This window comes from Haliotis cracherodii, unplaced genomic scaffold, assembly GCF_022045235.1.
Source record: "Haliotis cracherodii isolate W230 unplaced genomic scaffold, xgHalCrac1.p SCAF_8, whole genome shotgun sequence".
In the NCBI taxonomy this organism is placed as follows: Eukaryota; Metazoa; Mollusca; class Gastropoda; order Lepetellida; family Haliotidae; genus Haliotis; species Haliotis cracherodii.
Window position 1 is genome coordinate 21,613,798 of NW_027266341.1, and position 17,807 is coordinate 21,631,604.

At 40.4% G+C, this 17,807-nt stretch overlaps 1 protein-coding gene across 1 annotated transcript; it reads left to right on the forward strand.

Moving 5' to 3' along the window:
* Window positions 1-1,832: 1,832 nt before the first annotated feature.
* On the forward strand, window positions 1,833-16,337 carry LOC139450845 (ATP-dependent (S)-NAD(P)H-hydrate dehydratase-like). Its single transcript, XM_071232680.1, has 7 exons — window positions 1,833-1,954; window positions 5,046-5,091; window positions 5,648-5,736; window positions 6,830-6,938; window positions 8,296-8,346; window positions 9,837-9,941; window positions 16,173-16,337. The coding sequence occupies exons 1-7, from the start codon at window positions 1,833-1,835 to the stop codon at window positions 16,335-16,337; spliced, it is 687 nt and encodes a 228-aa protein (XP_071088781.1).
* Window positions 16,338-17,807: the final 1,470 nt, after the last annotated feature.

Genomic DNA, 17,807 nt, shown 5'->3' on the forward strand with positions numbered 1-17,807 from the left:
CTTAGTGTAAATGTAATAATGAATCTTTTCCAGTCGACTTAGCTGCTTAGTTAGGTCTAGATTAGAGACAAACATGGTGAATATTCGTTGTTTTTTATCGTTCATGAATGTGTGTTTTGTAGGGCTGTGACGGGTCCAAATTTACTACCCGGGTACCCACCACCCTATTATCCGACCCTACCCGGGTACCCGTTGTAAATACCGGTATTTAGAGATCGGTACAAACTGTCCGATTTGGAAAAGTTTGACCGTAGCCCTGGCAAAATGTATTTAGATTCGCGTGTAAGACGATTCGCTCATGCATACACTGAAAGTTAATGCATGAAGTTTTATCTTTATTCAAACATGTAAAAGTCAGAACGAATGGGTGCATTGTCAGAAAGAAATGGGGTATTAGTGACTTATATTGTAACCATAGAGTTTAAGATAATTGTTGTCATCAAACAATATATATCACGTGACAAGCCACGGGTCCGGGTAGTCCTGTGGGTACTCGAGTCCTACTCAGAAACCACCCGACCCCGGTACCCCAGTTACCCGTCCCAGCCCTAGTGTTTTGCATTGTCATTGTGCTGAAACATCAATGTGTGAAATGGGAAGTGATGATTATACAGCTGTCTGGAATCCTCACACTTGGCTGACCATGTAATGGGGTCTGTTTTGGTCAGTGTCACCTGTGGGCCACTAGATCTACAGAAATGTGTCACAGGTTCCTTTCTGCATGTTCTGTACACACACATATATCCCAGGTACCTTTCTCTATAAGATCCGTGAAGATTTGGGGTAGAATAGATCTTCAGCAACCCATGCTTGTCATATATGGTGACTATTGGGTGGTCAGGCTCGCTGACTTGGTTGGTGCATGTCATCGTATCCCATTTGTGTGGATTGATGCTCTTGATATCCATCACAGGATTTTCTGGTCCAGACTTGAATATTTACAGATCTCTGTCATATAGCTGGAATATTCTTGAGTGCGGTGTGAAACAAAAAAACCAAGCAAACAAAACCTTTCTCTATACCACAAAGGTTGCCTAACTCGCGGCAATATGTATGACGAGTCTTCTTAAGAAATGCACAAAAACAGCTTTAGTTTGGTTGTCGAGAAACTCACTTGGCTTACATGTAGTTGGATATATTTTGGCACATTACAAATTTGTGTGTAGAGAGGGTTACATTTCTGTAGTTCTTGTGCCGACAGTGACCCAAAAGAGTACTTGAACAGGGTTAGAACTAAACTCAAGCCCAGGTAAAGATAAATGCTCTTCTAATGTTAATACAAAGGGGAAATTGGGAAATTTGTACCAGCCCACAGGAATTTGTATTCACTAGCCCTGAGCTAGCGGCCGGTTAGCTAATGTTCTAACTCTGTTTTAGTCTTAGCCATTTCTTTGATAACAACAGGTTAGTAGTGATGTTTTAATATTTGACCTCCTTGCAACCATTTTTTTTCGTGTTTGTTGTTTGAAGGTAAGCTCTAAGTTCCTTGGAAACAATAGAATGGTCAGCATTGTAAAATGAGCGAGTATGGTTTTACGCCATTTTTAGCAATATTCCAGCAATATCACTGCGGGGGACACCAGAAATGGGCTTCACACATTGTACCCATGTTCGGAATCAAACCCGGGTCTTCGACGTGACGAGCGAAGGCTTTAACCACTAGGCTACCCGATTGCCCCTCATTGTAAAATGAATTAACACTGACTAATGATATTTGTTGCTTAGCTTTATTGCACCAGCAAATCATACACATTTGTTGTGCAGTGACGTCTATATCTATCTTGCTGACATGTTTGTTGTATTCCGTACCAGGTTACCTTGGAGCACATAACATGTCAAGTCACCCGAGTCCAGCGGAGCTGCTACAGATGGTGAAGGCTGTCATCCCTCCCCTCTCCTACAGCCGACACAAGGGACAGGCCGGCCGGGTTGGTGTTGTGGGTGGCTGTCGGGAGTAAGTGGATGTAGTTCAAGGAATAGGCTTGTACTGTCGCGTTTAGTGATGATATGTAATATCAATCTCATTAAAATCAGATCTTAGTTCTTGCTACTGCTAAACAAAGATCTGAGGACATCCAATTATGGGTCATGTTAGACTAAAATCTAGTCTCTGAAATGAACATATCGTACATAAAAACAGTTGTTCAGTTATCTTAATAAAAATATAATAAAAAGGAGCCCAGTGACTCTCTTCATTTTCAGATACTGCAGTGATCTAGATTTGCCAAACACTATAGACTTGCATGGGCTGTATTTGATATATATTTGTATCAGGGTCTGTAAGACAGACTAGGGTCATGTCAGACCTACCTTTTACAAAACTTTGGTCGACCAATGGAATGACTGACAAGAAGTCGACATTAGCCAATCCGAAGGTAGCTTTCTCCTGTTTCTCGTGCAATACAACACTTGTTTTCAGCACTACGCTTCAAAATGTATTTTGACAAATTAATTTTAAGAATTTAAAAACTGAACAAAAGAACATTCTAAAATGGGTAATCGATAGTGTAGATTGTATTGATTCAGTCGTCAAGCCCACAACTGTTGTTTGGAAAATCCCGTGTTTAATGTTTTGACATTGCATGGTTAGAAATCACATTCTGACTGTCACTTAATTTCCTGATCTGGTAAGCAACGCTCTGATTGGTTGGATGAAAGGCCATTCTGACATGACCTGCAATAGGATGCCCTCAGATCTTTGTTTAGCGGTAGTGAGAACTCAGATCTGGTTATAATGAGATTGATCCCATGTAATATGTACATGCAGATCTATATCATGGTGACCTGTGAATAAATCTGGGTAACACAAGCATGATCACCTGTTCCCATTGTAACTGTTGTTCATCAGTAGTCTGCTCTTGTGTTGAGCAGGGCAGGATGGTGCAGGGTCTCAGTCTGCAGCTGAATCTCAATGGTGTACACATGTTCCTCTAATTTTAGTGACTGTGTTTTAAAGTGTGATTACTTACAAACAAGAGAAAATCTGGTCGTGTGATAAGCCTCAACCAATGGTGTGGTCACTGGAGCAGTCTGGTCATGTGATAAGCCTACAGCCACGGTGTGGTCACTGGACAGTCTGGTCACGTGATAAGCCTACACCCATGCTGTGGTCACTGGAACAGTCTGGTCACGTGATAAGCCTACACCCACGGTGTGGTCACTGGAACAGTCTGTTCACGTGATAAGCCTACACCCACGGTGTTGTCACTGGAACAGTCTGTTCACGTGATAAGCCTACACCCACGGTGTGGTCACTGGAACAGTCTGGTCATGTGATAAGCCTACACCCAAGGTGTGGTCACTGGAACAGTCTGGTCACGTGATAAGCCTACACCCACGGTGTGGTCACTGGAACAGTCTGGTCACGTGATAAGCCTACACCCACGGTGTGGTCACTGGAACAGTCTGTTCACGTGATAAGCCTACACCCAAGGTGTGGTCACTGGAACAGTCTGGTCACGTGATAAGCCTACACCCACGGTGTGGTCACTGGAACAGTTTGTTCACGTGATAAGCCTACACCCACGGTGTGGTCACTGGAACAGTCTGGTCACATGATAAGCCTACACCCATGGTGTGGTCACTGGAACAGTCTGATCACGTGATAAGCCTACACCCACGGTGTGGTCACTGGAAAATTCTGGTCATGTGATAAGCCTACACCCACGGTGTGGTCACTGGAAAAGTCTGGTCACGTGATAAGCCTACACCCACAGTGTGGTCACTGGAACAGTCTGGTCATGTGATAAGCCTACACCCATGGTGTGGTCACTGGAACAGTCTGGTCACATGATAAGCCTACACCCATGGTGTGGTCACTGGAACAGTCTGGTCACGTGATAAGCCTACACCCACGGTGTGGTCACTGGAACAGTCTGGTCACGTGATAAGCCTACACCCAAGGTGTGGTCACTGGAACAGTCTGGTCACGTGATAAGCCTACACCCACGGTGTGGTCACTGGAACAGTCTGGTCACGTGGTAAGCCTACACCCACGGTGTGGTCACTGGAGCAGGACATTCTGTCGCAGAATAAGGCGATTAAAGCTGAGCTCGGGGGTTATCAGCTATTGCTTACAAACAAAGCTTCATAATGGTCGACGTCCTGTCACTTAAAGTAAGCTATGCTTATGTTGCACCATGAGGTTTTACTGTTTCCTTGACATGACGAATTGAGTAGCCAAAGAATTTTGGAATTAGTGTTTCAAATGTCTAATGTTGTAAACTTGAAGACAAGAATTGAAACTTTTGTGTTATGGATGATGGGAATTGAACCCACAGTCTCCTCGTTAGTAGTCAGACACTCTAACCATTAGACCACAGAACGGGTTGAAGACAGATTGGTTGGTTTGTTTTACGTCGCACTCAGCAGTATTCCAGCTATATGAAGAAAATAAATAATCAAGTCTGGGCCAGATGATCCAGTGACTGATATCATGAGCATCGATCCATGCAATTGGGATCAATGACATGCTTCAACCAAGTCAGTGAGCCTGACCACCGGATCCCTTTAGTCACCTACCTCTTCGGACAAGCATAGTCGTCTTTTACGGCAAACATGGGTTTCTGAAGACCTATTCCACCCCGGATCCTCATGGGTCTGAAGAAAGGTGGTTCATGAGAAGGTACCATGTTTGGCGTATTTTTCCTGGCAAGGTATATTTTATGAGTGTTTCTTTAGACTGTAGTAACTCACTTTTATACATAATATAAAACAAATATTACTAGTGTTGTTTTGATGGTTGATAAGTGAAGGAAAACACTTCTCGGTTTTTAATTTTTTTTTATCCTCTTGGGAAGGTTATAACAAAATATACAGGGTCATGAAAAAATTAACATTCTTCTTTACAAAACATGTAAAATATTAAGTGCTTTTGCATTTTGTCTTTTCAGTGAGGGTCATGAAAAATATTATAACGTCCAAAATATAACAAGCATTAGGGGAGGGTCATTATTTTCAGTACATTAGTGCGTCAAAAACCTCTGACACCCCATGCCACCCTGCAAAAAATGACTGGTCCCTAATGTGGGCCCTATCTGTTTCAGATACACAGGAGCCCCATACTATGCTGCCATCTCCTCATTGAGAGTGGTAAGTTGAGAATTCATTCATGGTGCGGAGGAGCTCTGTTTCAAAACACAACTGAATTCTCATTTTAAGCAACCGAACTTGACTTCATGCCAATTATGGCACATTGCCACAATAATGTTTTTAGTTTTTCAGGCCTTACTGTTTTTAGAAGAAACTATTCTTTTACCTTTGTGGTACAAGTTTTCAAACTATCTGGGATAAACTATACCACTTTGTGTTACCAGTATATTTTTTTTCCCCACTACTCAAATGAAGATGTCAAAACGATTTTCACAAAATGTCAAATGTTTTTAGGAGTAATGAAAACACGGAATTAATTTTGTGACTGTAGTGCTTATTAGAAAAAAAAGGTAGATATGCATTTAATTAAACGTTTTAAATTTTGAAAAGTGTAATTATGACAATCTTGCTATGACAGTGTGCAGTTGGTTTCTAATCTTCAATATCCATAAAAGACTGAAAACATCTACAAAAGATATGAAGCAGATTGCACACTGTCACATAGGCTAAGTATTAAATATATGGAACTCAAACATCTTGTACCTTTTACTCCTAGGGAGGAGACCTGGCCACCGTCTTCTGCACCCAAGCTGCTGCCACTGCCATCAAATCTTACAATCCAGAACTTATAGTCCTACCTTGCTTGTGAGTTCAGTATAGAAGTCAGCCATATTGTATTTAAAGGGGGACTATGCTTAATAATCTATTGCCCATTTTCAGAACAGACCCAGCCATTGTAATGAACTCACACATTGTCCCTATGTGATAAGTGTAACTTGTTGGTTCATATTATATTACATGGTGTACAACAAATGTTAGCAGATAAACAAAATGGTGTTTAAACAACTTGGATTAAACATGCTTGAACTATCAATTGGCAACCTCTTTCCCCCTTCCCTTTAGAACTTAGATCTTCTGATCTGTGGAGGTGACGACAATCTCATTAAAATCAGACCTCAGTTCTTGTTACCACTGAACAAAGATCTGAGGACATCTCATTAGGGGTCACGTCAGAATTACCTTTCATCCGACCAATCAGAGCATCGCTTACCAGATTATGAAAGTGACAGTCAGTGATTTCTAATCATGCAACCTCGAAAACTTTAGCTCCAAACGATAGTTACGGGTTTAACGACTGAATCCATATTCCAGAATGTTCTTTTGTTCAGGTTTCAAATTTGTAATCGAGAGTTTGTCAAAATATGTTTCAAAGCGTAGTCTCCAATTTGAAATAAGTGCCGTAAAGCACGAGAAACCTGCCCTCTGATTGGTCATGTTGGTCATTCCATTGGTCGGTCAAAGTTTGCGCACGGTCAGTCTGACGTGACCCGTAATGGGATATCCTCAGATCTTTGTTTAGCTGTAGCGATAACTAAGATCTGATTTTAATGAGATTGAGGTGACAAGAAATAGGGTTTACTGTTGCATTCAATATTAATAACGATGAGCATGCAATGTTTTTGTGTTTATGGAGTCAAATTTGGTCACCGTACTCACACTAGTTTATACCTCCATAAACACAAACAAATTTTTGGTCAATTCTTTATATTACTCACCAAATCTCCACTGATACATCCCTTAACAAAGACAGATCCACTAAACTGGGTATCAAATGCAGTTAAGATCCCTGCTAAGGCAGCACTATATCCATATTTATGGTCTAACCAAGTTACGACAGCAATCTTAGACCTGTGCACGTGTCACTCATTCACTCACTCGACTGACCTGACTATTACAGAGATGAAGGTAACGCAGTGTCCAGTGTTACAGCTGTTCTACCCAGACTTCACTCCCTTGTCATAGGGCCAGGGCTAGGCAGGGATGCTGCTGTCCTAAAAACTACCACAGTAAGTCAAATGATGCTGGACTTCAGGTGAAGTTTCAGATTTTGGCAGTTACATACTTTATGGATCCACTGACCCAGAATATTTTCTGTTTAACTGTTTTTTTATCTCAGACAACTTCAGAAAAGCTATATCTACAAACTTTAAAGTTGGTTGATATAGGAATTGAAGTCTGGCATTTAAACAAAATCATTTACACTTCTAGTAACTATATCGAATTTGAGAAATTTATGCCGCTTATACAAAAACATTAACATTTCTGAATTTTGTTTTTGCAATAGGATTAGTGCTAGTTTCTGGGGATGTCATAGTGTTTAAATCAGTTACCCATCTTACTGAAACCGTTTTGTATCTGATTAACTGTTTTTATGATATAAAATATTGAAAACATGTACAGATAACCAAACAGAAAAAGTTGTTCCACAGTAATTCCTGACTGAAAGTTATTGCATTATTTTCTGTTTCGTTTGGACATACTTTGAATCAAACTGATGTGTTAAAAGATGTGTGTGAATGGATACAGTACCTGTCATTCTGACTATAAGAAATGTGTGCCTTATTTAGAAGTCGTCACTACGATATACTACAACTTCAAATGTATTTATGGATTCAGTGTCCTTTAACTATTTTACAGTGAATACATCAGATTTGGACAAAATTAATAAAGATAGTTTCATTAATTGCAAATGATTATTAGTAATATTAAAATTAGGGGTGGAACTATACAATTTTTGTGTGACGATGCAATACATTTTTTTCTGTATCAATACAAGATGATACACTTGCTGAAATAAATTACTTATCGGTACTACTCGTTTAATGACACCTGGAGTTTTTGTCTGTCAGATATCGCAAAACGTGTTGCCATTAGTGTTTCATGTTCACTACTAAACATACCCGCTAGGAACATCTGTTTACAGCTAGCTTTTCTTTTTGAACTTGCTCTTAAATATTTATTGTCAAAAGTTTCCATGCGATATGACATAAGTATGTGTGTCGTGACCTATTTATTGTGATACGTATCGTATGGTGACCTATTTATTGTGATATGTATCGTGGCCTATTTATTGATACGTATCGTGTCGTGACCTGTTTATTGTGATACGTATTGTATGGTGACCTATTTATTGTGATATATATCGTATCATGACATTTATTGTGATACGTATCGTATCATGACCTATTTATTTTGATACGTATCGTATCGTGACCTTGCTGTATTGTTTCACCTCTAATTAAAATAGGATAACCAACACCAGCTTGCACATTTTTGAACCAGATAGGAATTCTAATCAAACGGTAACCAGTTAACCGCTGATGCTGTAGGAGTGATTCATGTTCAACACACTCTGTTTTCCAGAGAATTATAGAAGCAGCGAAGGGAAGAAACATGCCAATGGTGATCGATGCTGTAAGTATTGCATGAATATTGCGTGAAGGGGCGGCATCATTTGTATATTGGAAATAGTTAAATGGATCACATCCTTCTCAGAAAAACATGTTAGTCTCTTATTCTATGTGGTTATGTTTCCAGGTTCACTAGAGGCGATGGGGTCGTCTTGTTGTTAAAGCATTTGCTTGTCACCCTAAATACCTAGGTTCTATTCCCCAAATGGGTGCAATGTGTGAAGCCTATTTCTGGTGTTCCCCGACATGATATTGCTGGAATGTTGGAAAGTGGCGTAAAATCACTCACTCACTCAGGTTTAAAATGTCTACATTTGTTGACCTACTCCTACTATTGAAAAGATAGTGTCTGCCATAGATTGGCCGATTTTGTGTTCAGTCTCTTCATCTTCCTGAGGTTAAAGTGTCCACCAGCCTATATCAAAGTCCAGTGAAAACCAGACTTTGACATAGGCTGGTGGACACTCATTTATATTCTAATGGTATATACAATACTAGAAAATAGAAGATTTCTGACACAGAAGATACTGTGATGTTACCATAGTGACAAACGTGTCTCCAATTTCAGTATTTAGGAAGTATTATAAACCCCTGTAAGTCCAAGTCTTTGGGGTGGTAAAAAATGTAATGTGTTTCTAGATTTGTCAGCGAAATCTCCGTGCTTGTGGGTTTCACCACAGTGGTAAACGTTTCCTCCAATGTACATTATCATGACACGCCCTGATTTAACTGGAATAATGTTCAAAGCAATGTTAAACCCAACTCACCCACTCTCTCACTCACTCAGTGCAACTGTCATGTGTGACAATGATTATGCTTGTCTGGTAGCCAGAACAGGATAAGGTCATAATGTTAAAAGAGTTACTACCTTTTATATAAAAATGTACGTGTAAGTTGTCATCTAAAACAAAGAAACACTAGATGAAATTTAAGTAGTCAGCAGTTCAACGTTCTATCAATAATGGGCTAATGGACTATCGTATTTGACGTAATAAGCGCCCGGGGCACTTTCAATATTAGAAAATTAGGCTCTTATTAGAATAAAATTTTGGTGGAAAAAAACCAGTTGAAAGATCGTAAATTTCGTGGTTTATGCTGACAGCCTGAAATGATACAAAAGAAAAGTCTGTGCGTATTATACACGACAGATAGATTTTTCTAGAATTTAATTGCCCATAGTTCAGGGTGCATATAGCACACGAGTGTGTATTATACACAAATAAATAAGTCTTGTGTACATTGATCAATCGGAAGGGGTGCTGATTGGGATTGTTCACTTGCCAAAATATTAGCAAACATCGCTGTGGACACTTATTAGAGCGGGGCGCTTTTTATGTCGAATACAGTATTCTGAATTTACTGTACATCACACATGGAAAAGTTTGACATTCTGTCCTATGCCGTCTTGTACATGATTATATAAGATGGCAACTGACCAATCAGATAGGTTGGTTCTATAACGAGTAATGATAATACCTATTCCATTTGTTTCAGGATGGACTGTTCCTGGTGACAGACAATCCTTCAGTGATCAAGAACTACACAAAAGCCATTCTAACCCCTAATAAGGTGGAGTTTGGTAGATTGTATGAGAAAGTGGTGAGTCATGGCAGTCTGCAACTTTAGCCACAACTTATAATAGTCTCCCTATATAAACAAACCTGGGTGTAGTAATTTCTTGTTTTATGTACTGGATAGTAAGTATATGAAGGTACAGTAAACTATGTTTGTAACGAACACACTTATAACAAGCTGTTCATTTGGTCTCACGTTCTTAAGCTGTATATGCTTTACGTATGCTTAAAACGAATTACTACAATTTGTGGTCCCTTTGAGTTCGTTGTGACCATAGTTTACTGTCTGCTGTAAATTTCGTATACTGTAGTGTTGCGATAATAGGCCCAGAGGCTATTAAATTACCCAGGATTCTTCCACGACACTGAAGAATGCTTGATTCTGACTGGCTAATGAGCTCGGTTCCGAATTGAAAAGAATAGGTATCAATTCTCCAGAAACCTCAAATTTTAAAAAAAACATAGGAGCTTTATCTCCTCAGTGTCCCCATCTCCATCATCATAGATGGGGTAGGAGCATGTGTGATTGATCAAATAGTGGCTAGTATTATCCACTAGACCACGGGGGGGGGTCTCCAGGCAGATGCTGTATCCACTAGACCACAGAGGGGGTCTCCAGGCAATTGCTCTATCCACTAGACCACAGAGGGGGTCTTTGGTCAGATGCTGTATCCATTAGACCACTGAGGGGGTCTTTGGTCAGATGCTGTATCCACTAGACCACGGAGGGGGTCTCTGGTCAGATGCTGTATCCACTAGACCATGGAGGGGGTCTCTGGTCAGATGCTGTATCCACTAGACCACGGAGGGGGTCTCTGGTCAGATGCTGTATCCACTAGACCATGGAGGGGGTCTCTGGTCAGATGCTGTATCCACTAGACCACGGAGGGGGTCTCTGGTCAGATGCTGTATCCACTAGACTATGGAGGGGGTCTCTGATCAGATTCTGTATCCACTAGACCACGGAGGGGGTCTCTGATCAGATTCTGTATCCACTAGACCACGGAGGGGGTCTCTGGTCAGATGCTGTATCCACTAGACCACGGAGGGGGTCTCTGGTCAGATGCTGTATCCACTAGACCATGGAGGGGGTCTCCGGGCAGATGCTCTATCCATTAGATCACAGAGGGGGTTTCCAGGCAGATGCTGTATCCACTAGACCATGGAGGGGGTCTCCAGGCAGATGCTCTATCCACTAGATCACAGAGGGGGTCTCTGGTCAGATGCTATATCCACTAGATCACAGAGGGGGTCTCTGGTCAGATGCTATATCCACTAGACCATGGAGGGGGTCTCTGGTCAGATGCTGTATCCACTAGACCACAGAGGGGGTCTCTGGTCAGATGCTCTATCCACTAAACCACAGAGGGGGTCACCGGGCAGATGCTGTATCCACTAGACCACAGAGGGGGTCTCCAGGCAGATGCTCTTTCCACTAAACCACAGAGGGGGTCACCGGGCAATTGCTCTATCCACTAGACCACAGAGGGGGTCTCCAGGCAATTGCTCTATCCACTATACCACAGAGGGGGTCTCCGGGCAATTGCTCTATCCACTAGACCACAGAGGGGGTCTCCAGGCAGATGCTGTATCCATTAGATCATGGAGACTGAGGGGTGCAGTAGTGCTCAGTTGTGTATTGTGTGATACAATGACCAGAACAGAATTGTGATAGTCAAAATACAGTGGTAATTCCCTTGTAAAGTTGCTCTTGTTCATATGAATAGTGAATGTTTGTCATAATATTAACAGATGAATGACAAGCACATTTCACATTTCCTTTGGAATTATCATGGTTAAAGGCCTACATCCCCTATAAATAGTGGACCTCTTCCAAAGATGGCAGTGACAAACTTGACTTCAAGCGTCTGAAATGGTACAGCAATTGGACTGCTCTTTTGAAAATATTAATAGTTCTAAGGCCTATCTATGCTCAATTTTCACTCCATTTATTTCAGGGATTTCAGAGATTTCAGGGATTTCAATCTATAAATATGATTTTCAAATAACAGTCATGAATAGATATTTGGAAAAGAAATTTGAAATTTCTCAAGACATTCAAACCTTCTGACGTTTGACGAGTCCATCTTGGGAGGGGTGAAGGATGTAGCCAGAGACCATATAATAGAGTATTATATGGTCTCAGGTGCAGCCAAGGACTGTCCACACAGCCAGGTTGTGGATGGGAATGTAGAGAGATGGCTGTCTGGGAGCATTACCGCTGTCACCACAAGTGTTTCACTATGAGAGTATAATAATGAATGAACGACATGTTGGTAAAGAGAAAACACTTTTATATAGTAGGAAAGAGTTGGAGTCCCTATCTACATTCTCATTCCAATGTAAAACAGCCAAATGACTTCACTGAAATATTCTGATTTGCCAAATGATACACGTTTATGGTGAAATACATTCATTACATTGTTGAAAGATTCTACATAGGCAGTGTCCATTGCTGAAAGAAAATCTTTTGGATGTTTATAAATAAGCCAGTTTTAAAGTCCAACAGCTAACATTTTTTCTACTTTCATACACAATAAGTGGACTATTCAAACTCATCTTAGACATGATTTTAAGAATGCTTCAAAGATTGCGATTGGTATACCAGGTGTTTACATCTGACCTGATTTGATAACACATATGTTATGATAACACCTTTTAACAAAGACATGCACAATTCATAAAACTAAGTATTATGTATACCATGAAGTACTTATCTACTGATACAGCATGTGCCTTGTTTGGAAAGTGATGCATGTCTTGGGTTGTCTCCCTTAGACTGTTCCTGCCTCTTTCCCATTCCCCACTGCCTCAGCGTAGTTTGTTTTCAGTGGCTGATTTGCCTGGTCTGATTATTTACAAGCTGGTGTTATGTTGCTGGAATATTGCTAGCTGCGGTGGTAAACACAATTTTCATATAATACTTTTTCAGTGTTTTGTGTATTGTACTTCAAATGTTTAATTTCTGTATTAGGATTAAGAAAAATTAAATTCTCAGGCAATGACTTTTAAAATATAGTGCTTGCAGGCATTGTTTTTTGGGGGGCTTGTTTAGACTAGTATGTAAGCATACGAACTCATAATGACGCAATGACCATAATACGAGATGCGCAGTAAACAGTGTAAAAGGGAAGTAACTGCATGCTTTATTGGATCGCATTGTTTTTAAGTATTGGGATTTTTTATGTTTTTGGAAAATGGAAATAAAAACGAAACATGCAGCAGACTTTATGATGATATGGGCGGTACCTGAGAACCAAGACTATTATTTTTTGTAGTCTTAGCATTTCTCCGTCAGACCTGTGTGTTTATTGTTTTCTGCTCCCCTCAGCAATATTCCAGCTGTATGATGGTTGCTTGTAAATTCAAAACAATCCAGTGATTAATGCTATGAGCAACCATCTGCGTCTTCCTTGTACAAGGGTACACCATCAGCCAAGTCGGCAAGCATGGCCATGTGATCCATCAAGTCACTCTTGCAACAATGATATGTTCCTAGGACCAATTCAACCCGGAATCACCACGTGTTGGTTAAACAAGGTCTGAGTGTGTGGGCTTTGGAGAATATTGTTTCTAATTTTCGCTTTTCTAAACCGATTAAACTTCTTTGTAGGAAAAAATCCAACACTATCTTAAAATAGCTGGGATTCATCATTGCCTTCTACTCTTGGGTGAAGTAATCTGTGTTTAGATTTAATGAAGGTTTATTGGGGAGATTTAATCTCTGTTTCTTTACAGCTCTTCTGAAATTCCCAGGAATTCCCCAGTTCAAGTTACAAAATGAGATTAAACCTCAAACCCCTCACCTACTGTTCCTTCCTTCAACAAATCTTAGGGTTATAAAATGCAAAGATTTTAATCGAAATTTTGAAAACAGCTTGAAAACAGTTGGCCAGTGTGAGGAACTGTTTATAAAACTGGAATTTGGACAATTATCATCTGCATGGATTAGTATGGCTGGAATTTTTGTTTCAAGAAAAGTAATGATCTTGTACTTAGGCACAGGTCAGAGGCTTTTGATGCACTGATGTACCCTCCTCAAAATATGTGTATTATTTTATACGCCCCTCCCCCAGGGTCTGTCATATTTTTTGGTGAACCTCCCAAGATTCCTTTTCTGACACGATAACATTAAACTGTTGACAAGACGCCACTCACACTGATGACAGGATGCCATGCACACTGTAGACAGGATGGCATTCACATTTTTACAGGATGCCATGCACACTTTTCACACTGTTGACAGGATGCCATCTACACTATTCACACTTTAGACAGGATGCCATTCACATTTTTGACACTGTTGACAGGATGCCTTTCACATTTTTCACACTGTAGACAAGATGCCATTCACATTTTTGACAGGATGCCATTGACACTGTTGACAGGATGCCATTATCACTATTCACACTGTTGACAGGATGCCACTCACACATTTCACGCTGTAGACAGGATGCCATTCACACTATTCACACAGGACAGTATGCCATTCACACTTTTCACACTGTTAACAGGATGCCATTCACACTATTCACTCTGGACAGGATGTCATTCACACTTTTCACATTGTTGACGGGATGCCACTTACACTTTTCACACTGTTGACAGGATGCCACTTACACTTTTCACACTTTTGACAGGATGCCATTCACACTTTTCACACTGTTGACAGGATGCCACTCACACTTTTCACACTGTTGACAGGATGCCATTCACACTTTTCACACTGTTGACAGGATGCCACTCACACTTTTCACACTGTTGACAGGATGCCATTCACACTTTTCACACTGTTGACAGGATGCCACTCACACTTTTCACACTGTTGACAGGATGCCACTTACACTTTTCACACTGTTGACAGGATGCCATTCACACTATTCCCACTGTTGTTAGGATGCCATTCACACTTTTGACACAATACCATGCACACTGTTGACACAATACCATGCACACTGTTGACACAATACCATTCACACTGTTGACAGGACGCCATTAACACTGTTGTCAGGATGCTATTCCCACTGTTGTTAGGATGCCATTCACACTGTTGACAGGATGTCATTCACGCTGTTGTTAGGATGCCATTCCCACAGTTGACAGGATGCCGTTCACACTGTTGACAGGATGCTATTCCCACTGTTGTTAGGATGCCATTCCCACCGTTGACAGGATGTCATTCACACTGTTGTTAGGATGCCATTCCCACAGTAATGACAGGATGTCATTCACACTGTTGTTAGGATGCTAATCCCACTGTTGACAGGATGTCATTCACACTGTTGTCAGGATGCTATTCCCACTGTTGTTGGGATGCCATTCACACTGTTGTTAGGATGCTATTCCCACTGTTGTTAGGATGCCATTCCCACTGTTGACAGGATGTCATTCACACTGTTGTTAGGATGCCATTCCCACTGTTGACAGGATGTCATTCACACTGTTGTTGGGATGCCATTCACACTGTTGTTAGGATGCTATTCCCACTGTTGACAGGATGTCATTCACACTGTTGTCAGGATGCTATTCCCACTGTTGTTGGGATGCCATTAACACTGTTGACAGGATGCTATTCCCACTGTTGACAGGATGCCATTCCCACTGTTGACAGGATGCTATTCCCACTGTTGATAGGATGCCATTCCCACTGTTGACAGGATGTCATTCACACTGTTGTTAGGATGCCATTACACAGTTGTAACCGACTATGCTTGTCGTAAGAGTCGACAAACGGGACCAGGTGCATGTCATCATATCCCAAATGCATGGATCGATGGTGATGATGTCAATCACCAGATTGTCTGGTCCAGACTCATTTATTTAGACACCTCAGTCTTATGGCATGAATATTTCTGAGTGCAGCGTTACAAACAAACAAACAAAAACTTTTGACACAATACCATTCACACTGTTGACAGGAAGCCATTCATACTGTTGACACTCATACACACAATCATCCCTGTCCAATATTGAATTGTCTTTTTAACAAAAATTCTCCCTTTTATTTCGACTGAAACATGTTTGGGTTTTGTTTGGTATTTTTTTTTCGGAGAGGAAGGGGTGGGGTTGGGGTATCCTGTTGTCATGCAAGGATCCTATGATCATGGGTTTGAATCCCAAATTCACCATGTCGACACCAGTGTGATATACTGCATCATTTTGAGATTCCCTTGTTTAGCTGACATGTTGTGAAATACTGTTCAAAAGTTTTGCAGCTTTAAAACCAGACACGCTCATTTACTTTTTTCATTCCCAGTGTGGAGGGAAGCCAAATCCCGAGAATCCAGTAGTCAGCCTGAAACAGCTGTGTCAGCAACTTGGGAATGTGACCATTGTCCAGAAGGGAGAGATGGACGTCATCTCAGATGGGAAGAACGGTAAGGCTGGAAATGATGTATTCAGTGTTCATCTCAAATGGTAATATAGTAAAAGTGTAAATGTTGATTCGGTGTAAAGTACCCAGAGGCCTGATCCACAATGAATTTTAACAATGGAATTTTCAAATTTTGGTACCATTCACTCACATACTTTACCCAAGTTAATTAAAATCAGATCTTTTACTCTCTGAACATCTGATGACCCTTCCATAGGTGGTTGCATCAGGAGAACTTTCTGATCAGCCAATCAGCATTCAGACTTCTAAATTCAACAGCCAATCAGCATTCAGCCTTCTAAGTTCTTGGAGGGTGGTAGGGTTGCCTACTGGTTAAAGCATTCACTCGTCACACCAAAAACCCAGGTTCGAATCCCCACATGGGTGAAATGTCAAGCCCACTTCTGGTATACTGACTCACTCTATATTCTTGGTATGAGTGAGTGAAGCATTCGGATAAGCTCATACACTCACTCAAGTAGAGGCACAATCATTTAGAGATGGCTGTTGCCACTATGCATTGTTAAAAAATAAATTAAATTAAATACAAATTCTGACTACCTGTAGTTCCTAATTCTTAAAAGTGTCATTTAGTAAATGATGAACAGCTTTGAAACTTTCCAAATTCTTATAGAATATAACACAGGGCCACAGATAGCCATACTATACTGACTGTACTGATTACATTAAAAAAAGTAATCAGTACAGTCAGTATAGTATGGCTATCTGTGGCCCTGTGGACTATATATGACTATTAACACAAACACTTTTTTCCATTTCTTCATGAATGCCAACTGCAATTATTTTAGAGGACATTTTGAGTATACCACCATCTTGAAACAGGTATAAATATACTAGTATCCTGAAAGTATTTGAAAACTTATTGTGCAAACTAAATCAATCTATCATCATACCAACAATAATCCCGGCTGTGCAATCAACATTTTGAATAATTATGCAGGCTGATTAAGCCTTCAGATAAACAGATATTATCATATAATTATACCCATGACAGCATTACAGTTGACACCGTTGTCTATTGCTTGGTGTTAAGGTGATATGTGTAATTAGCGACCCATTAATTATCTCAATGTCTGGAGTAAGACAAATGAATGGACACATTGCATGATCAAGAACCACATCTTCTGTATCATGACTGTTCATGTACAAAAATCGTCCAGCACGAAGATTCCTGGCGCCCTTGTTTTAAAAAACTTCACTTTTAAATCTGGGTCCTTGTCACACAATAGCCTTCTTTCCGTTGTTTTCTTCAAATCTAATTTTGTGTAACCTGGTTTAATCATAGCCATTGTGAGATTAGTTTTAAGTTTAAATATTCATGTACACTATGAAGAATCGGCGTTTTTCTGTTGGGTTGATCATGTTTGTAAAACAGATGTTGGGCAGGGGGACTTTGGGTTATATGTTATCTTTGTTTATTTGAATCTGAATTTCCATACAATTACAAGGGTATATCTTTCAAACAATTTTCTCCTTGGTAAACAATCTTTCTTAGAT

Bases quoted from the DNA above. Each gene is read 5' to 3' on its own strand.
- LOC139450845 (XM_071232680.1), top strand. From the start codon at position 1,833: ATGTCAAGTCACCCGAGTCCAGCGGAGCTGCTACAGATGGTGAAGGCT. The intron at 6,939-8,295 runs GTAAGTCAAATG...TCTGTTTTCCAG, and splicing joins CTGTCCTAAAAACTACCACA to AGAATTATAGAAGCAGCGAA. The intron at 8,347-9,836 runs GTAAGTATTGCA...CATTTGTTTCAG, and splicing joins TGCCAATGGTGATCGATGCT to GATGGACTGTTCCTGGTGAC.